We start from the raw sequence: 21,829 nt of genomic DNA, 5'->3' as shown, positions 1-21,829 counted from the left end.
ACTTTAACCTGAAACTTGCACCATCATTTTCTATGTTCTATGGACCATGAAATTGGGGTCAATTTGGCATTAAAATTCAAAAGATCATGACATAGGGAACATGTGTACTAAGTTTCAAGTTGACTGGAATCAACTTCATCAAAAAATTTAACCTGAAGCAGGACGAATGGACGAACAGACGAACGAAAGGACGCACAGACCAGAAAACATAATGCCCCTCTTCTATTAATGTAGGTGGGGAATAAAAATGTTTTGCCATGTTTCAGTCAACTTAATTGATAATTACAATGTCACTGTAGGAATAAGTTATTTGTTAGTGTGTATGAAGAGGTGACTCATAGAAACAATCATTCTTAAATACATTTTCATATTTTACCATTTTTGATAAAAGAAACTTGTATTATCCTCTGGATCTACCACTCGGTCCTCCTCTGGATGCTCAATTCCACCTAACATGTGCCAGTTGTCTGCTGGAGCTTTATATATAACCTATAAAAAACAGCTAAAATGTTAACAAAATTACTCCATATCTTCAATAAGTCAGTTTAAAATTAAATCAGAAAGAGGGTAAAAAAAAACCACCCACACACATTACTTTATCAAAACATATTTAATTCCATTAAACAAAATAATTTCAATGACTTGCTGTTTGGTAATCTAAGATCAATAAATTGAATGTCCCTCTTGTATCTCTACCTCTCTTTTACTTATTGTAACCATTTTATAGTGCAGAAAGATTTTTTTCCCAAAGTTTTTTTTATTAAAACTTTCATGAATAAAATAAAAGTGCCTCAAAAAAACAACTTTAGAAACAACAGGTTTGTTATAATAATTACAATTCATTTACATTTCCCCCAAAGTGAATGCAAGTATAAATAACTACCTTAATTTTACATGTTACAACATCAAACTTGATGTCTTCACAGTCATCTATCATGAACACTTCTTGGTCGTCTGAAGCTTCTCCTAGCACTGTGTCATTACTCCGACTGAAACAAACATACCATCTTATAAATAACATAATATAGAAGTCTGGTAATGAGAAACGATGAGGATTCCGTCCATAATACATCATCAAGTATTATTAAGTACTGTAAATTCAGAAATTATTGGAAAAAGTGCAACAGGATTTAATCGCAATAATTTGAACTCGCATTTTGAAAATTTTTAAATGAATTAAATAGGATTTTTCTCAATATCACAAAAATCAAAATTGCACTTTAGACCCCAAAATGACGAAATTGCAATTATAAATGCACGCAATAATTTCTGAATTTATAGTAAATACTTTGTTCTTAGATTCACGCAACTTATGGTAATTGCAATTCTATCATACAGGTCAATTAAAAGTTACCCCAAAATGTGTAGAAATATTGTTTTAAGATAGGAATCCAAAAGTTAAATTAGTACTATATGCTATTAGGTTGATACTTTTTGGTAAAAATACCATAACAGATTTACCTCTACTCAGTCAATGGAATGAACGTAAAAAATATTTTACTCAAAACAAAACCCAGTGAAAATGGAACATGATTAAAATATCCGATAAGCATGCCTAGTGAGCAGAAAAAACATATTTACCAAAACCAATGTGCATGAAACATTTTCTGACCGCTACTGGTTTCCCACATGTATGCAATTCTGGCTATGTAGACAGGGATACCAGTGTCTTGTGGTTTTACTGCTACGCAGTCGTTCACTTTAATCTGAAAAAGGAAACCACTAGGTTAACATTTTTTTCTTTTCAACAATTCTGTTAAAGTTAAACACAGTATTTATTTGATTCAAACAACAATGTGAAAAACTTTTAAATTTTCATACAATTTCAAAAGTTCCTTTATTTTATAGCATGCAAATTTAACAAGTGAAACTGCGAGATACTGCTCATTAATGATATCCCCGCCGCAAGGGGATAATTTTAATAGTGTAAAAATATGTAAGTGTTCGTTAAACATAAAGTTGTTGAGTGATGAATCTAAAAACGCATCACATGGTATAGCTGACTTGTATAAACCCTGAAACCAAATTTCAGAAATTCTAGTATTGTATGTGACAAAAATTATTCATGGGACGGACAGACTGACGGAAGGATGGATGGACAGACAGAGGTAAAACAGTATACCCCCCTTTTTCATAGCGGGGTATAATAATTATACGTCAATTTCACTGAAGAATAACTGATAGCATTTACTTGTACATAAGGTAAACAGGAAGTTGTTTCAGTGATGAATCTGAAAACGCATCGCATGGTATAGCTAACTCATATAAACCCTGAAACGAACTTGTTGTGTTCTTCCTAAGAAAGATGTGATCTAAAGTATTCATGGGAAGGACTGACAGACAGAGGTAAAACAGTATACTCGTAAAAAAAATTTAAGCAGGGCTATAAAAAACGTTGTAAAAGAAAAAATATCTTACAATATCATCATCTAGTCTAATAGCTTCATAGTAGGTGTTTCTTCCATCAACTTTGATAGGTTCATCTCCTTCCCATCTCAGTTTTGCCTACAAAAAGTTAATGCTATTTAAAAGTGCAAATAGATATGTTTATTAACAAGAAGTAATTGTAACAGGATGCTGTTACGAAGTCTCCCAAACAAAGCTCCAATAACTCGCCATAGGGTTCTATAGTAAACCCCTCCCAACTTTCTGCCCCCCAAAATACCCCTTTTTAGACCTTTCTGCCCCCAAAATACCCCTCAAACGAAAGATTGATGGCTCACCTAGACATATTAGTCTAACATTCTATGAAACCCTAAATAAAACTGACCAGCAGTTTTGCTGAAACGCTGCGGACAAGTTCATTTTTAAAAGTGGCGGAAGAAAAAGAAGAAGAAGAATAATAATAAAAATAATAAGAACTGAGCAAAAACAATAAGTCTCCAAACTTTGTTTGGGAGACTTAATTAAGATTTGGATTGGTAGGGTCAATTGCAAAAGGGGGAAGGTAATCAGGTTTTCTGCATGTAAATATTGTAAAATATAATATGTGTCATAATAAGAATTTGTTCTTTAATTCAGTATAGCGATCAAACATTTTTAGCTATAAAGATTCTTATTGTATCAAGGGGCTTAAAATTATAACAATATCGTAGATACATTTTTTAAGCAATATTTATAAACTTTTCTACATATGAATTACTCACCTTAGCATTAGATGCAGTTTTATGTGTCTTTGTTGGAGTTGTTTCTTTACTTTCACTCTGTAATATGTTTAAAAAGTCCAATAAAAAACAAATGAGAAATCTATGTCCATGCTATTAAAGAGTATCATCACAAGTTAAATACCAAAAACTGCTAATAATGAAATGAAGCCTTTCAACATTTTATTCAATAATCAAGAGCTCTGTTTAAACTGTCAACTTCAATATTCAATTCAATACAGTAAACCAACTAATTTTCTAGACTTTCAAAAGTAGAAAAAGAATGTTAAAACAAATTGTCATAAATATGTAAAACTTGGATTTTTCTTTTTCAAACTTCTTCAAATAAATTTGAAATAACTAAATGAAAACGCTGCGAGGAGTACCAGAAAGGGGTAAAAGTTTCAGCAAAAAAAATTAAGTTGGTTTAGGTAAATTGTTAAAATTCTTGTCTTGATGAGCACAGCACAAGTGAATTTTTTGACAGACTTAAACTGACACATTGTAATTGCGGCATGATTCACATTCATCATGGATATTAGACTATTATAAGTGATATCTTACATTTAATTTTGAATCATACTCATCCTCTTCCAAAAGGTCATCGTCCTCTGCTTCTTTTACAACCATGTTGGGACATCTATAAAAGAAAACCCAAAAAAACTCTCAGCTTTTAAAGGCCAAAATAAACAGCTTTTAAGAAATTCAGTGAAAACACAGTATTTCAAGATTTTCTGGCTTGTAAAAAATATAAATCTGAAATACTACCCAGTTATTTTTTTAAAAGAAAATAATGCTTATAAATATTATTATTCGAGCAGAATTATTTCTATCGTAAAACCTTCGTTAATGGATGCATATATATTTTTCAAATCACTACCTATACAGTCCCTGATATAAGGTATCTGAGATTAAACCCCCCCCCAAAGATAAAAATTAAGTTATACATCCTTAATGTCTCTTTATTCAAAAATTCCCTTTTTTCTAAAATCTACATGTTAAATTTCACTGTGTTATATTTACCTCCTGTTTACACAAGCTTGTTTGGCCCTGCCGGTTCCACCAAATTTCACCATGTCTTTACAAGCATTACATGTACCACAATCTGGTTGTTGGCAAGTCTAGTGAATTAAACAGAAACATTTTGTGATATAACAAGACTTCAAGATCCAACATAATAAAAGCACTATCAAAACTCACTCCTAAGAAGGCTTTAAAAGCTATGAATTCTGAAATTATTGTGACATGTCCACATACATACAAAAGTGATTGAAGTCCTTCCATATTTTCTGGAATAGCTCAGATGTTTTGTGAAATGAGTGGTTGGATTACTAAGAGGTGGCACTAAACACCCAGATAATTTATCACAATCTGATTGTCTGTCAAGGTCTCAAAGTACAAGAATCTTAATGAGTAGAATTTGCCATCTCTATCAACTTACCTCACATATACCACATCTTCTACGCTTAGTGCCATGTCCTGATTTTTCATCCAGCTGACCTTTAAACATACTGTCAAATATCTGGGTCACTAATGGAGTTGTAGCTGCCATGGTAAAGGCAGGTTTCTTATCTTTAACCTTTGTTTTTCTTAATTCTTTTCTCATTTGTCTCCTGAAATATGAATAATTGTTTTTTACTGTTTTACATTTTGACACACTACGGCTTTTTATAGATTACCATATGGTATGGTTTTGCTTAATGTTGAGGATCTACAGCGACCTGTAGTTGTTGAGACATCTTTTGGTCCCTGATGGCATGGGTATTTGTCTCATTGGCAATCATACCACATCTCTGTATTTTTATATAAATGTTAAGTTTTTCAATACAAATTTAGTCCTTTAATCAGTGGGGAGTAACTGTACTCAGTATCAAGAAACACCAGATTTGTATGCAGGTTGTAGTAGGTTTAATCAAAAGCAAAGTTAAACGAAACTTTATATGTCAATCTCATAAAATGCATTGAATTTTAATATCTCATTCTAGACATTAAACAGTCTATAACCAATAAGAATCAATAAGGAATCTTCTACAACTAGTCTGTTTTTATGCTATGATTGATTGTTGGTTGCTTAATGTCCAGTGGCAAATATTTCACACATATTCAGGACGACAACAAGTTCACAATAAATACAATAGGTAGGTCTTTTATGCTATGTATCATATTTATTCAGCATCAATCACCTGTTCCATAGATGATAACCTTTATGCTGTGATGCATTAAAATAAATACCTGCTCATATTGACACATCCTCAAAACATGTCACACTTGTTGAGACATGCTTTTTTTTGTTTTTGAAACCAAAATTACAATTATCATCCACATAATTTCCTATTTAAAATCAAACTATTTTTTCTTGATTTATTCACATGTATGTGATAAATTGAAAATATATTGTCAAATTGCATTGTTAAACTTTACAAACAATATGTGAGTTTTTTGCGCAAAAAATGGTCTCTGCTCAATCATTGTCAATGTAGAAATAAATGCATTGAAACAAACAGATATTTACCAAGACCTGATGCATTTAATATTAAATATTACCTTTTGCCCAGAGTTACACCAGCCAATTTAATCAATGCCCTCATACATGGTGTGGCAATTAAGAGATCTTCGTCATCTTCAGCTGCTTCATCATAACTTTGCACCTAGAAAAAAAATATGTAATTGTTAGTCTATAAAATCAAGGTTTTGTTGCCACAGATATTCTTAAACTGTCTCCAGATACTGTGGACTCGTTTATTTTTGTGGGTCTCAATTTTCGTGGATTGCTGAATAATTGCTTATTCCTGGATATTTGATTTTGTGGTTTTGACGATCTCTGTATACAAAGACTATTGAAAATATGTAATTTATTAAACATTTGAATTCACGGTTCACCTCTACCCATGAAACAAACAAAAATTGGCATTTAAAAAATAATAATGAGTCCACTGTATCTGGTTTTAAATTCTATATTTATAGTTATCATTTTTTTCTGTTAAAAAGTGTGTTGTAAATTTTGAACAAGTCAATATCTTTTTTTATAAGTTGGCACCTCTTTAAATACTCTAGATAAACTAATGTCATTCTTCTGAAATCACTTACTTACGACTTAAAACAAGAATGTGTCCATAGTACACGCATGCCCCATCCCCACTATCATTTTCTATGTTCAGTGGACCGTGAAAATGGGGTAACATGTCTAATTTGGCATTAAAATTAGAAAGATCATGTCAAAGGAAACATGTGTACGAAGTTTCAAGTTGATAGGACTTCAACTTCACCTAAAAATACCTTGACCAATAACTTTAACCTGAAGCGGGACAGACGGACAGACAAACCAATGGATGAATGAATGGACACACAGATCAGAAAACATAATGCCCAGAAAAGGGGCATAAAAAAATACTGTACTTTTGTCTGTATTATCAATGATAAATTTGTTGTTTTTGAAGGATTTGGAGAAGATTACTTTTTACTCTTCATTTATGAATATTTGTTGTTAAATAATAGAAAATTAACCATCGCCTTGATTTTTGTACACAATTTCTCTAAAAGACTGGTCAGAGCTTTGATAAGCTTACAGTTTCTATGAAGTTTACTCAAAACATCCAAATACTTCTGGACAACTTACAATTGTGACTTTTGATCTGTTGAATCTAGTATGTAAATGTATATTTAACAAGTGAAACTGCGAGCTACTGCTCACTGATGATACCCCCGCCGCAAGTGGATAATATTAATAGTGTAAAAATATGCAAGTGTTCGGTAAACAGGAAGTTGTGGAGTGATGAATCTGAAAAAGCATCACACGGTATAGCTGACTTATATAAATCCTGAAACCAAATTTCAGAAATCCTTGTATTGTAGTTCCTGAGAAAAATGTGACGAAAATTTTCAACTTGGCTATCATGTGTAAAATCATACAAGTGTTCGGTAAACAGGAAGTTGTCGAGTGATCAATCTGAAAACGCATTACACGGTATAGCTGACTTAGATAAACCCTGAAACCAAATTTCAGAAATCCTTGTATTGTAGTTCCTGAGAAAAATGCGACGAAAAATATTCATGGGACGGACGGACGGACGGACTGACTGACGGACTGACGGAAGGACAGACAGAGGTAAAACAGTATACCCCCCCTTTTTTAAAGCGGGGGTATAATTAATATGGTGTGAACTTGGGCACATTATACAGAAATAGATTTAGATAATGCATACTGGCATGGATTTAATGTCTTTAAAGACTAGAATCATTTACTGTATGTCTCCTAAATACACTTTAATCAACAAACCTGGTCAACAACAAATTGAGAATGTCTGAGCAATGAATCTTCTGTCAAGCTGTTTAATCCTTGTGGTGGGACAGTTATCTGAAAGAAAAAAATCAATACATCAATACTTTTTTTTAAATACTTAATTAATGGCAGTCTTCACGCTCATCTATACAGTCAGAGCTCAGACATAAATAAGTCTGAATCTGCTTTTGACTCATAGAGGTCTAAATTTGTAAGTTTCATGAATTGTCTCCCTTTAATGCAAGACAAAATACGACTTTAATAAGTCAAATATTGTTAAGCAAGAAATAATTGACCAGAAAAGTTGCAAATATCGACTCCTACAAGTCGATAAGTGATCAAAATTGGTAAACTTCAAGACCCATGCATATTTATAAGGAGGTCACACATCTAAATCAAATAATGACATCTTTGTAAGACAATGCTTTGTCTTCTAAAGAAAAATATGAATGAGAGTCTAAAAAATCGGAGATAATGTTAATTAACCTTACAATGCAACCACCTGGAACCACACTTAATGAGGTAAAACATCTGTGTTTAGTAAGGATGTTCAATTAGACAATTAAATATAGATAGCTCAAGTCCTTGTGAACTCTCAGACAGGTTTTTGCTGTCATAGGTGGTGCAGTTTGGCCACCAAGTGAAATTAAGTTTTTTCATCAACATAAATAGACCTAAACAAGTCTTTCATTTTCTGACTTAGATAAGTCTAAAATTGAAAACACACTTTTATGATAAATACATGTTTTGACTTCTTTAAGTCAAAAACAGAAATCAACTTGTTTATGTCGGAGCTCTGACTGCTATAGGCCCATCAGCCAGGGCATCTGAAATCACTATCAGACCAATAGAATGTCATAAAGTACATTAAGTTTAATGTACCCTTTTGAAACCATTTCAAAAACGAAGTTTATCATACAGTTTATAAATGATATTCATCTCATCTTGATAGTTTGAGACTGAAATAAGATACACACTGAAAGCTAAGATGCTATCTTAAATTTTTACAGCCATTCTATTTTTTTAAGTACCTTACAAAAGTAACATCATCAAAATTCTTATTTCATACACATGCAAGACTGAAATACACTTATTTGAACTTTTCTTAAACACAACTTCACAATTCTTTGAATCTACACTGAAACAAATAGTATATATGACAGACAATGGTATGCTTAAAATTACTAAAATAGTTACAAATACAGATACTTCAGAAAACTTTGTACCTTTTTTTAAATACTTCCCCAAACTCTTCAGAACACTCAACACTGAAAGCTTTTAAAATGTGATCTGAAATATCTATCATATATTTATTTGTATTGCTACCTGAATTTTATTCAACAAATCTTCATATGTTGCTATAGGGTTACTTTGAAGGAATTCTATCAACACTTTACTCATGTGGATCTTTTCTCTCATGGTATCCATGAATGGTTTATATGCGTCACTAGGAGCCATCAGAATATATTCAGCAAAAGCTGAAAATATGAAATTGATTGTTTGATAATTTGATTGATTGGTGTTTTAATTTCAGAGGGAGTTACCTACCACATGCTTATCCAGTCAAATTTCAGTTAACAAAATCAGAAATGTACATCAAACATAAGCACAACTCAACAACTGCTAAAGGATGCTATACGGGCTAGTGCAGTTAAAAGCTTTTTAGAAATAAAGACAAAACTGATTTGGATTTAGTAAAGTGCAACTTCTATATCTACATCATTTAATCTCTGGTGGAAAGAGTTGTCTCATTGGCCATTATACCACATCTTTTTTTTTATATACTGTGCATTCATTACGAGTATAAATTTATTTTAAGATTGAAAGCAGACTTTGGCTAAAACCACCTTATATTTAGATACTGTGGAGTCGTAATCACTATATGTTAGCCATGAATTAATTTGTTCAAATAAGTATTAATTTTTAAGATTTTATGCAGAATTTGATTAAAAATACTAAATAAAATATTCAATTCAATTTTATTCAATCAATGAAAATTGGTCAACACAAATTTAAATGAATCTACAGTATGGGATTGATAAAATGGACGTCTTAACATTATTCTAAAGTTTTTGGTAATAAATGTTATGCAAATTTAAACTTTCTATGTTAATAAATTTCTGATATTGTTTATCATCAGTGAAAATATGAAGATAAACTGGTGTTTATATTTCAGAGGCAAATACAACATGTATATTTGAACATATTAATGTTGTACTAATACATGTTTGTATGAACCTTACTTTGTCTAAGACTGACAAAGTCTATCAGATTTCTCATCTGAAAGTAGACTAACAATTTAATATAATGTACCTGTACTGAAACCTATCAAGGCATTCTCTCCTCCGTCAAATCCAGCAGTCCACCATTCATTGATAGGTCCCATGTTTCTGGTAGGGATTCCACCTAAATCACACAATCACAAATAACCAAGATTGTTTACACACTGTTCTGGTATGATAGCTCTCAATCTTTTAAATTGTATTGTAAGACAGAAATAATTCAAACTAACAGATGTGAAAACAATAATTTGGTTGGGAGAGGGAGGAATTAAGTGAACACTTTAAATATCGTTAACATAAAAAGCAGGTCTTTCTTGAACAGCAATATTTTACAAAGGTTACTATTCAGATTATTTTCTGCATTTTCTTTTTTAGAACTATTTTTATTTGTGTTAAACAATTGCATTAATATCTTTATGCCCACCTATGATAGAAGAGGGGCATTATGTTTTCTGGTCTGTGCGTTCGTTGGTTCATCTGTCCTGCTTCAGGTTTAAGTTTTTTGGTTAAGGTAGTTTTTGAGGAAGTTGAAGTCCAATCAACTTGAAACTTAGTACACATGTTCCCTATGATATGACTTTTCTAATTTAATGCCAAATCTAGAGTTTTTAACCCTTTTTACGGTACACTGAACATAGAAAATGATAGTGTGATTTGGGCCTCTGTTCTGTGGACACTTTCTAATTCTTGTTTTTAAATCTTTATTATAAAAGAAATTAACAAACCTTCTGTTGCTGGGTTTTCATCATAAATTGGTTTAACATGACCACTAAAATATAATTCTACGTTCTTCTCTATCAGGCCTGTGTCAAACGGACACAGATGTGTATTCTTGTCATAAGCACTACAAGAAAATCAAACATGAGCATGAGTTGAGCCTTTTTTCAAGCTGTTAACTTTTTTGTATGCATTGTTTACCATATGTAATTTCAGGGCCTTTTATACCTTGCTATGTGGTATGGGTTTTGCTCATTGCTGAAGGTCATAATTACCTATTTCTTGCTAACATTCTATGTCAGTCATTTGGTTTCATTAAGAGAGTTGTCTAGCTTGCAATCATATAACATCTCATTTTTACAGATGTTGCACATAATTTTCTTAAACAATTGAACTACTAAAGCTGTAAGTAGAATATGTTTTCCCTGTGTACTTTTAATAGTATTACAAACGAAAGTGAACCAACGCCTGGTAAGTCTGTAGTAAGTTAAGAGTCCCTTTTAATAGTATTGTTACAGTCAACAATTAACTTACGAACTGAATGTAAAATTCCCTTTATTATTATCTACCCACTATGAAGAAGATATACTAAGCCTTCTCTAACGCAAGTACATGTTACTAGTGATCAGTTAACTGTTTGCATTTTCATATTACCTGAAATTTGTGATTTTATGCTGAGGTCTTTCGTCATAACTATGAATTTCTTCCTCATCTCCAGTAAACACTGATAATTTAGGATCTGTTAAGGCAACATACTCTTCTACCTAAACAAAATACAAAACAAAACCTTCTATAAAATAACTATTGATTCATTTATTTGTAAATAGTGGAAACCAATTTTTTGTGGATTGAAGGGAAGTGTTTTCTTTATGTATATTTGAGTTGAGTTTTGCCAAAAAATGTTCTCTATAAGCCTAAGAGTCAATTACTACTTTGATGAAATTTTTAATTCATGGTTTCCCTGTACCCAACTGATATCAATGAATCCACCTTAGGCATGTAGATTGAATAAAATTTCAGCTAAAAAGTTCAGATCTTTTCGTTTTTAACATATTTGCCAGTATGATTTAAGGATAATTTTTAAATTTTCAGGGATCTTGTTAGCCTGGATGTCAAAAAGTTTATCTCCAGTGATCACTAGCCTGGTAACACTTAATTTTCGAGTTCAACCCTGCTAAAGGCAGGATGGTTTGACCCATTTCTTAATGGACTAGGTAGGATTGACACTTTGACTGCCAAAAGTAGTGGTTCTCTTTGTTTTTTGGCTCTTTCCACCAATATAAACTAACAGTAATGATGTAGCCAAGTTTGCTCACAGCTAATGTCCCAATGCTTGTAGAGTAAAACTTTGGAAGGCTTGCTTGCTTTGTTTGTATAAATATTAATTCAAGCTTTGTAATTAAGATTGACATCTTCAAGCATAATATATATAGACATATTTTAATCTGTGTATATTATATTTTAATTTGATCGGACGTTATCCCAATTACAATTGTACAATATAAAAACAAAGCAAACAAGCCAAACAAAGTCTTTGTTGACATGCATTAAGAAATAAGCTGAAATGGTGTTCCTATTTTACTTACTGCATCATCAGTAGCTCCTGGGAACATTATCAAGTCACCATCAATTAACTGCTTACATTCTCGACACTTTGCTGGTGGTCCTTTGTTCACAACTTCTTTAATCTCTGTCTCTGAAGAACTGAAAGTCATATAAATTTTAATTGACTTAATGCCAATTATTAATGTCAATATATAATCCTTGAAAAACAAAATTATTTCACATACAAACATCCATTATGTATTTTGTTTGTTTGCTTATTCCACATTTGCTAGAGATATAGGGGAGGGTTGAGATCTTACAAAACATGTTAACCCCACGGTTATTTGCACTTGTTTTAAGTCAGGAACCTCAAGCCTTTGTAAGTCTAGTGTCTTTTTTTAATTTTGGTTCATTTATGTGTTTTAGTGTGTTGTACATTTGACAAATTTTTTATTGTTTTTGTGCCAACAATAAAGGCATCTAAATATCTTAAATTATGCAAAATAGCTAGTAGATACATGTGTATTTTAAAATATAACCGTCAAATTAGGATCGTTATGATGTTATGTGGATAAATTTATATCCGTTTTCAAAAGCTTAATAGACAGAGCGTCATCCTTACCATGGCATCCATTTTGATGATTGAAAAAATAGCTGGCAAAATGGGGAGATAATTTTGAGGAAGAATAATTTTTACTGTTAAAAAATCTTCCTGCCTGGAAAACATTTTTGAACTTTGTGGTAAATGTTGTTTAAAAAAGTTGCATTTGTTTTCCGTTAAAAATGATGTCAGTAATTAGCAATAAATCAAATGCAAGGAAGGCAATTTTTTTTATCAGATATATCTCTATATTTCTCAAAAATCCTGTCAATTCAAAAATATTTTCACACACAGAATATCAGATATATACCTTTTATTTTCAGTCTCCATTTCTTCACTTTTTTCTCCATTTTCTACTTTAGCTTTCTTTGTTTCCTTTTCTTCTACTTCTTCTTGTTTAATTTCTTCATCAGCTGTAGATTTTCTCTTTCCTGGACTGTAAAGATTATTAGGTTTTTGTAATTAAATGCTTAACAGCTGCGCCATGAGCTCATAATACGCCCTTTGTCTTGTGTGAGAAGTTTTATGCAATAATCATAGTTTCTGAGATAGAGCGTGATGTGTGAAAAAAACAAAAAACAACTCTAAAATAAAATTTTGAATCATCACCAAAAATATACAGATCTTTAGATTAATATATTTAAGAAGTGTGTAAAGTTTTAAGCAATAGTCATTAATGGTTTTTAAGATACGATGCAACATATGAAACCCCCCCTCTTTTTTTACAAAAAACTCAACAACTCCAAAATAAAATTTTGAATCATCACCAAAAGTATACAGATCTTTAGATTAATATAACTAAAAAGTGTGTAAAGTTTTAAGCAATAATCATAAATCGTTTATGAGATATGTCGCGACATGTGAAAACCCACCCCCCTTTAAAAAAAAAACCTCAATGACTCTTAAAATAAAATTTGGAATCATCACCAAAAGTATACAGATCTTTGGATTAATATAATTAAGAAGTGTGTGAAGTTTAAAGCAATAATCAGAAATCGTTTTTTTAGACACAGCGCACCATGTAAAAAATACACACTCCTGTTCTGGTTAAGTCCTGTAACTCAAAAAGTTTAAATCCTATTATCACCAAAAAGTATACAGATCATTTGACCACCATAAGAAACAACTATGTTAAGTTTCATGAAATTTGGATAAGTGGTTCTCAAGATACGGTGCAACATTTGAACACCGGACAGACGCCAGACAGTTGTATACCATAATACGTTTCGTCAAAACTTTGGCGAAACACTGGCAACAAAACAGCTGAACCAATTAATCCAAAATGATTTTATTCTTTAAATATTAGCATATTTTTTCAAATCTGACAATTTTTTAATATGATGTTCCTTCAATAATCATTTCATCAAGGCTAGACTAACTTTTTCATTTTCTAATAACCATTTTTTCTGATGATTAAAAGATGAGATAAGTAATAGTATCATACAATGTTTTATTATCAGTGATTATCTAGGGTAAATTTCCTTAAAGTTCTCCTTTTATAGGTAATAAATGATAGGCTTGTAAATCAAAGCCTTTTCAGCCCTTTCATCCCATTTTCTATACATACATACTTAGCAACATAGTTTGTAATTAAAAACTCACGTTCTTGAGAACATTGATGCTATAGATGGCTGATTTACATTTGACTTCTTCCCTTTTCTTCCTTTTGACTTCTTACTTGGTGTTTCTAATGTATTGATAAAATTAACAATCTTATTTACAAATAATAATGATTATGTAGTAGCCGACCACAAATAAAAGTACTTAGATGTCTAGACTGGTCTTTTTGGGATGATTATTTGCAAACACATAGATGCTTACACCATTTCACCTTATGGAGTAGGCTATATAAGGGCTATTGCATTAAAATGTATGTGGGAAAGTTAGATAGGATTTTCAAAATATCCCTACAACCAAGAACCATTTATTTTTAAGATAATTTTTTATAATGCTAACAGACACATACTGAAAAAAAGACCCATGACCCTCATTCAATAACTAAACTTCCCTTCCTACCCTCCCAAATTTTAATGGAATAGCCATAAGGCTCTATCAATTCAAATAAAGATGATTCAAAGGTCGTTGTCATAAAAGCATCATCTGTAATTTTTCACATTCTAGCATTTTGTCATGTCAGGCCTTATAGAGCTTGCTTATTGTTGAATGCCATACAGTGAAATATAGTTTTTAACATTGAAGAATTTTGTTTGCTATACATGTACCTGTATTAATAAATAACCTTTGTGACTTGCATATTTGTCTATCAAATCCTGTGATTTATGTTCCCTACTTGTATGTCTAAAGGCAGTTGATATCCAGGAGAATTTTGGCAACTTTTTTATGAAATGAAATGTGTTTGTCATCTGGTATGTTAAACCATTCTCAAAGGGGGCTCTCATATGTATTATTTCCTCAAAAATTTAATAACCCAGGCAGCATTTTCAAGACGTCAGCAGAAGCCATATTGGTCTGTCCAGAGCTTTCGGATAAAATTATTGTTGTTGACCATTATCATATAAGGATGAAGTAGGCCAAGCTTACAAGGTATTAATTTCAAGGAAGAAGATATTATGAATGTCAAACCTTCATCTTTTCTTTCTTCAACTTCCATAGATTCTTCCTGCAAAACACAAAAAGAATAAAATATCTTTTTTTATATTTTTCTACTGATATCCTACAATTAAATTAAGAGCAAAAGCTTTTAAAATAAATTATTTCTTATTTGCCTCTAGCATCACTAAAGAGACTGTAGAAATGTACAGTTGGTGCATTAAAATACAAATTCATTTTCACAGTGATTTTTGTAGAATGTGAAAAGGAACAAAAAAGTTTGGATTTGAAAAATATTATGAAAGAAAAAAATGTAAACAGCACCACACACAACAAAGTACTTTTACCTGCAAAATACGCCAGCGTGAGAAAAGAAATATTAAACAGCTGACTATTGAAAACTATTATATCTTATAATATATCAAAGTTCTGCCAACATTTATTGTATTACATGTACCTCTTCAATTTCTTGTTTTTCAGTATTTTTCTCCTTGGTCACTTCTGATTTCTCTTCTGTCTCAATATCAGCCTCTACCTTGATTTCATCATTTACATCTTTCAACTCTTCTTTATTTTCTACTTTTTCCAATTCAATTAGAGATCCATTTTTACCATTTTCTATATTTTCATTATTCCCGTTGTGTTTTGTGATACCATTAGATCCATTTTCTTTTTCCTCCATATTACTTTTTTCTGTGCCATTTTTCACAGAATTGCCATTTGCCAAAATGTTTGATTCAGTGAACTTCTGCAATAACTTTCCTAGTTGTTTAAAATAACCTTTCTGTAAATATATTTTTAAATTATAATAACGTAAAATTGCATGCATGTTTAAATTAGACAATTATTTTCAGTTGGTAAATAAATCAATAACGATTTAAAAAAATATTTTGTTTTTGTTTTGTTACGTTACTGTGAAATATGTTCCATATCATCTATTATTCAGTTTCACAGATTGGTTTTCACTCCACTGGTTACAAATGTAAAATATTGTGGGAAACTTTAAACTGAATCCATTTCCTCTTTTATAGCTTTCCCTCTGTGACAAAAACATTTGTACTACTTAGCTTTTAAATGGCGAATACAAATATTTTCTAATTAACCTTGTTTAGTTATTGGCAATCAGTGTAAATCAAACTAAAGCTCTTCAACTGTTTTTGGTTTTATATATCCTTGACTTTCAATTATTTGGCTTCAAGTGTTCCTGATGAAGGTAAATCCAGAAAAACGCTTTGACGAAATAAATTTATATGTGTTGTTTTTATTTCTAAGGAGGACTTAGTTATATGTACAAGTATATGTATAAACCAATTTTATAGAAGAATGATTGTCATTTTTTTTTACAATAACATATATTGCTTGTCATTACCTCAGTAATATTTTCATCTTTCAGCTCACTTTCCAGTTCCTTGATATCTCTTTTTACTCCTTCAGGTATAATGTCATTTAAAACTTTGCATTTCTTTCTCCAGTACCCCTGTTCATTATAAAAAAAAAAATCTTTTAAGGAGGCAAGTCCCTCATAAAAGCAAAAAAGATAGAAAAAACAACAACAAAAAACAAAGCAAAAGTGACATCACATGATATTTTAATGAGTAAATATTTAAATGGATTAATCTTTTTCATTTCTGCCTACAATTATCATTTTTAATGGACTAGACCCAGTGTTCTCCCCAGGATTTTTGGATAGCGCTGTGGTAATCGCGTAATTTTCGACAATGCTCAGTAACTTAATCGCGGCGCGCTGTTTGTTTGTAATTGTTTTGTTATGTGTTTTTATTATATTATGCTGTTGATGTTTCCTCTTGTATTGATGTCCTCATCATGCTCATGGAAGTTACAGTGTACCCCTTAATGAGGCTTTGTTTGTTAATGTTATTGTCTGGATAAAGAAGAAGAGTATTTTTTTCTCCATTGTAAATTCATATATTAAATCCTCATACTATCTATGTATAAAACTGGAGGAGAAGTCTTTTTCCATGATGGGTCGACACCAGACATGCCTGTGTGAAGATTTCTTAGCACTATCAGGTAATATTGCAGAACATGTAAGGACCAACAATAAAGTCATTGTCAGCTTCTGTTTCAGTGTTTGGTTTTGTAACCAACTGTAGCAGTGTACTGTTAACCTTACGACGTTTGAAAAGGAATTAACATTTTTTGCATAAAGATTTCTCATTTTTATGACCTTAACGTTTTATAATATTTAAATGGCCTCATCCAAGCTTGACATCGAGACAGTAAAATTTCTGAAGTCGTATCAGCTTGGGTTTGTTTTTCTAGTCATATGCTATCAAATGGTAGAATTTCTGACTAAACAATTATAAGTTCGAATAGGGGATAATGAATACTTAGACTTGCTCATTTTCGGGGTTCGTATGGATAGTAAACCCGGCAAATAATTTGTAACAGACCCCTGTGTTTGATCGTTTTTAAAATCCTCGTTTGTTCAAAGTTCGTAAAACAAGTTTGTGAGTGACGTCGGGAAATGCGGTCAATTCATTTCATCTCATTTCATTCATATATGCCTCTATATATTCTTTAAATTAAAAAAATAGACAATGTTGAAATCTTTGTTTATTTTGATCTTTCAAAAAACGCCATTTTGTAAAATTTATTAGACTGGTCCCGCGGAGTTACTTTAATAAAAGGGAAATAATTCTTTCAAAAATCGTAAACCAGTGGATCACGTGATCCGAAGTGAAAAATAAGCGGGAAATTTGAAAAAATTTGAAAAATACGAAAAAAATATAGCGACGCGTTTGCGTGGGATAGCGCTGCGGTCAGTGCAATAGGACAGCGGGGAATTGCAATAGCGCTGTGCTAAAACGGCCTGGTGAGAACACTGAGACCTACATGTATTTCACATTGAAGATGATCACAAATTGTCTGAATAAAGACACTGGTTAAAACTAAGGAAAATTCTAAATGAAATTTCACATGACCATTATCTAACATTATCCTTCATCACTTACAAAACTATGCTTTAATCATGTTAATAAAACAGATTCAATCCAACTGTCACTTACCTTCTCAGTGACATCCCCATCTTTATACTCTTCTTCTAAAACCTTTAACCTGCAAATAGATATTGATAAAAAGAAATACAAGTATTTAAATTTTTTTAAATGAAATTTCAATTCCTGCATTATTATTTGGAAGAACAATATTACACTTTACAGACACAATAAAGATGATGATGATGATGATGAATAGCTGATTATCTTTTAAATGTAATATGAATATTAACCGTGATTTATACTATACTGTCACCCTTAGTTAGTTTTTTATCATGCAAGTTAACCTGAGATCACCCCTAGTTTTTGGTGGGGTTCGTGTTGTTTATTCTTTAGTTTTCTATGTTGTGTCATGTGTACTATTGTTTTTCTGTTTGTCTTTTTCATTTTTAGCCATGCAGTGTTCTCCCCAGGCCGTTTTAGCGTCGCGGTACTGCGACGCTATATTTTTTCACCGTGATGCTATAATAATTCCCGCGACGCTATAATTATTTTGAAGATGCTAATTTACTTGTCCTCAATTTTGAACTTTCATCTATTATCGATTATGATCATAAAAATTATATCACTTTTTATTGTAATCCCTTTAAGTCGGACACTAAAGGCAATTAAGAGATTAAATAGCTAGGTGTTAATTGCCCTCAGGGTGATAACTGTTTGGATGCGAATATCCCAAGCTGACACTTGTGACATGACTAATACCACGTGTCTGCAATAACCAATTTCGACATGGAAAAATGCAATCACAAAACAATTCGAAATCTACGTTTTGTATTACGAAACTTCAAAGATTGAAACGATTTTTATTTTTTTTAAAAAGGTCGTTTATTTGTGAAACTCTCCAAAAATTACTTTCTTTCTCTTCCGGTAATACGAGAGCGAGAATTTTGGTTTAGAGCTAAAATAAGTTTAATTCTTCTTTAAAAAGTTATCATAATTGGCTTAAGTTTATGTTTAATCCATTTAATGCATTAAAAGCGTCTTATTCATTCACAATCTCTTGTCAACAATGTTTATTCTCGGACTCATTTTCGTAAATTTTTCTACGGCCGCCATTGCACATTTTTGTGTAAACTACGGATCAGAACCGGACCAGATATGACAAAAATCCGCATTTTCACGATAATGACAACAGATGGACAGTAGACAGAAAAAATATACCAAGAGAGAAAACTACGCTTTAACAGACTATTTGTTAGATAACTTTGTTAAAAATACATATCATTTTAATGTAAAAATAAGAAACAACTGGAACTAATTCATTAAGTGCCATGAAACAATGAATTTCATAAACATGATAAAAAAAAGTTTTTAAATTGATTTTTTTTTGCTACTTTTGCTACTTTATCTTTACTTGATATACTATAAAAAATAGTTAATTTTGTGTACTAGATATTTAGTTTTGTATATATACAGGTTGATCTATAATGAACCATTCATTCATTTGACTTATTGTTGGGTAACTGAAACCACATATTTATTTTTATTTGGCACAAGAGGAAAAAAATAATTCTGTAACTATAAATGAATAAAGAAAACATAAACTGAACCAACTGTTTTTGTGGTTATAGTTTAATTGTATTCTCAGTTATGAATTGAACAATATAAACTAAAACATATGAAGGAAATAGAGCATCAACGCGACGCAACACACGAAATTAAAAAAAAATACAGTTATTTTTATTTACGCAAAATGTGATGCTATCCAAAATTTCTGGGGAGAACACTGCCATGGCGTTGTCAGTTTGTTTTAGATTTATGAGTTTGACTGTCCCTTTGGTATCTTTCGTCCCTCTTTTTTTAACAAGGTACAGTGTAACAATATGCAAGAACAATTCCTAACTTTCGATATAAATGAAGCTGAAACTGCATATCAAAATAAGAAGACACATCACCCTAACAGGACATTTAATAATTTCTAGCTCCCAGCCACACAGTCTGTGCTCCAAGATAATGCCAGAGGCAGATTTAGGGAGAGGGGGGCATGACCCCACCCCTTTTTGTTGAAAAAATTTGGTTCTTAAGTGAATCATCTATATAAGAGCAAGCAGGCCCCCTATCATGGCAGTCAATTGACCCCCTTATGGAAATATCTAGATCTGCCACTGATTGCTCCAAATATAAACATAATCTTAGAGCTTGATGAGAATGTTTAATGGGCATTCATAGAAAAAAAAGGCTGCCACTTTAAAAGATCAGAGAAATCAAACCTACCTGTCTTGAATATCTGAGTTTTCCTTTTCTTCAATGTTTATTTTCCCTGGCATTTTGGAATTCTTTTAACCAAAGAATGAACAGAGAAGTCAACCTTGTGTTTAGTTGCTTTCCCGCGAAATATTGGCCTATTCCATAGGGAAATCTAGACAATTAGAACTTCTTTTGAAAATCAAATCATATTGATTTAAATATCTTTCTTATTCCAATCAATTTGCTTATGAATATTTTATTTCCTAAATTGATTATTTTTCATTTACTGAAGTGTAAAATTGTATTTATGTTTTTTTCTTTAATCTGTTAATCCCTTTTCCATGAAAATGGACTAAACCGGAAGTGAAGAATGTAAATAAAGAAGTTGGCGGAAAATATGATCGTTTGCTCTTTGCTGGTTCATGATATTGTAAATTTTCGCTAAATATTTAAGCATTCCTATCAAGTCTAGAAACAACAGTGGAATCACAATAACTGATTTAGAATACAAATTTAGCTCACTCCCCGAACAAAATGTTTTAAAAAATCACTAAAGTAAATGAACTGTGCTTTTAATTTCATTTCTGAATTCTACTCACTTGTTTCTGTCAATGTGGGGTTTTACTATCCGTAATTTTTCGTACGGCTATGGATAGTAAACCCCACATTGACAGAAACAGGTGCCTGTGTTCTCGAACACAGAACTATACTGTAAATTTGGTTATATTGGATGTAGTTTTATTTTGGTTTATTTGGTGCCTCCAATGAAATTGCCAAAATTCAACACACAAAAATTTATCAAACACTTTAAATTGAAACGCCAAAATTGCGTACCTGTACAACAATATTGCTATGTTAGTTGTTGGGGAAAACATTTTACGTTATCATATCTTCCGTATATTTACTACAAATCTATACATAGTCAATGATAGTTAAATCTGCAAATGAATACCTGATATAATTTGACAACATTACTATAAACGATGAATACAGGACATCTCGGCACACTACAAACTCGGGACATGTAAAACTCGGCATAGTACAAACTCGGCCTATACAAACTCGGCACACTACCTATACATACTCGGCACATAATGAATATATTTATGGAAATTTTATTTAATAATTACGCTGAGAAAATTTTTAACCATAGGTGAGAAATGGAACATATTATAGGACAGAAAGTCGTATGACAAAAAGTTACAAGTCAGTTCTGATCAGGTCTGACATAAATAAGAAAACACTTATATAAAAAAAAATGTGTTACAACTTTTATAAATAAAGCTAATTTTTAATTAAATTTTAATAAATAAATATCAATATTGATAAAAAAGTTGTTTATGCCTAAAATCTAATAAATGTTCATTTTTCAAGGCTAATAAATAAAACCTGAACTGTTGAAATGGATACATGTAAATGTAAATGTAATAAAAAGAAACATTGCAAGATCTTTCTCTCTTATATATTCAAATAAATGTCAAAAAATCATTTGTGACTTTTTGTCCTGT

At 31.5% G+C, this 21,829-nt stretch overlaps 2 protein-coding genes across 4 annotated transcripts in view; one reads left to right on the top strand and one right to left on the bottom strand.

Moving 5' to 3' along the window:
* The window catches only part of LOC143063885 (DNA (cytosine-5)-methyltransferase 1-like), a 52,186-nt gene extending 31,699 nt beyond the window's left edge, over positions 1–20,487 (bottom strand). The window contains exons 1-22 of the mRNA XM_076236313.1: positions 20,349–20,487; positions 18,147–18,195; positions 16,487–16,594; positions 15,575–15,901; positions 15,151–15,187; positions 14,170–14,254; positions 12,878–13,003; positions 12,008–12,125; positions 11,076–11,185; positions 10,430–10,548; positions 9,736–9,828; positions 8,749–8,900; positions 7,420–7,497; positions 5,688–5,791; positions 4,585–4,756; positions 4,167–4,264; positions 3,708–3,783; positions 3,147–3,203; positions 2,419–2,505; positions 1,582–1,706; positions 884–989; positions 377–489 (exon numbers count right to left, since the gene is read on the bottom strand). Coding sequence (XP_076092428.1) covers positions 377–489; positions 884–989; positions 1,582–1,706; positions 2,419–2,505; positions 3,147–3,203; positions 3,708–3,783; positions 4,167–4,264; positions 4,585–4,756; positions 5,688–5,791; positions 7,420–7,497; positions 8,749–8,900; positions 9,736–9,828; positions 10,430–10,548; positions 11,076–11,185; positions 12,008–12,125; positions 12,878–13,003; positions 14,170–14,254; positions 15,151–15,187; positions 15,575–15,901; positions 16,487–16,594; positions 18,147–18,195; positions 20,349–20,401 — 2,393 coding nt within the window. The 5' untranslated portion in view covers positions 20,402–20,487. The remainder of the gene's footprint in view (positions 1–376; positions 490–883; positions 990–1,581; positions 1,707–2,418; positions 2,506–3,146; positions 3,204–3,707; positions 3,784–4,166; positions 4,265–4,584; positions 4,757–5,687; positions 5,792–7,419; positions 7,498–8,748; positions 8,901–9,735; positions 9,829–10,429; positions 10,549–11,075; positions 11,186–12,007; positions 12,126–12,877; positions 13,004–14,169; positions 14,255–15,150; positions 15,188–15,574; positions 15,902–16,486; positions 16,595–18,146; positions 18,196–20,348) is intronic.
* Positions 20,488–20,668: 181 nt separating this feature from the next.
* The window catches only part of LOC143063886 (FIGNL1-interacting regulator of recombination and mitosis-like), a 132,246-nt gene continuing 131,085 nt past the window's right edge, over positions 20,669–21,829 (top strand). For 2 of the 3 annotated variants that reach the window (XM_076236316.1, XM_076236314.1), the window contains exon 1: positions 20,669–20,751. The gene's annotated coding sequence lies outside the window, so the exon portion shown is untranslated. The other variant, XM_076236315.1, reaches the window with a different exon arrangement.

The sequence above is a fragment of the Mytilus galloprovincialis genome, chromosome 2, assembly GCF_965363235.1.
Source record: "Mytilus galloprovincialis chromosome 2, xbMytGall1.hap1.1, whole genome shotgun sequence".
In the NCBI taxonomy this organism is placed as follows: Eukaryota; Metazoa; Mollusca; class Bivalvia; order Mytilida; family Mytilidae; genus Mytilus; species Mytilus galloprovincialis.
Note: the sequence above shows the minus strand (reverse complement) of the source record. Positions and strands in the feature narration are given on the sequence as shown.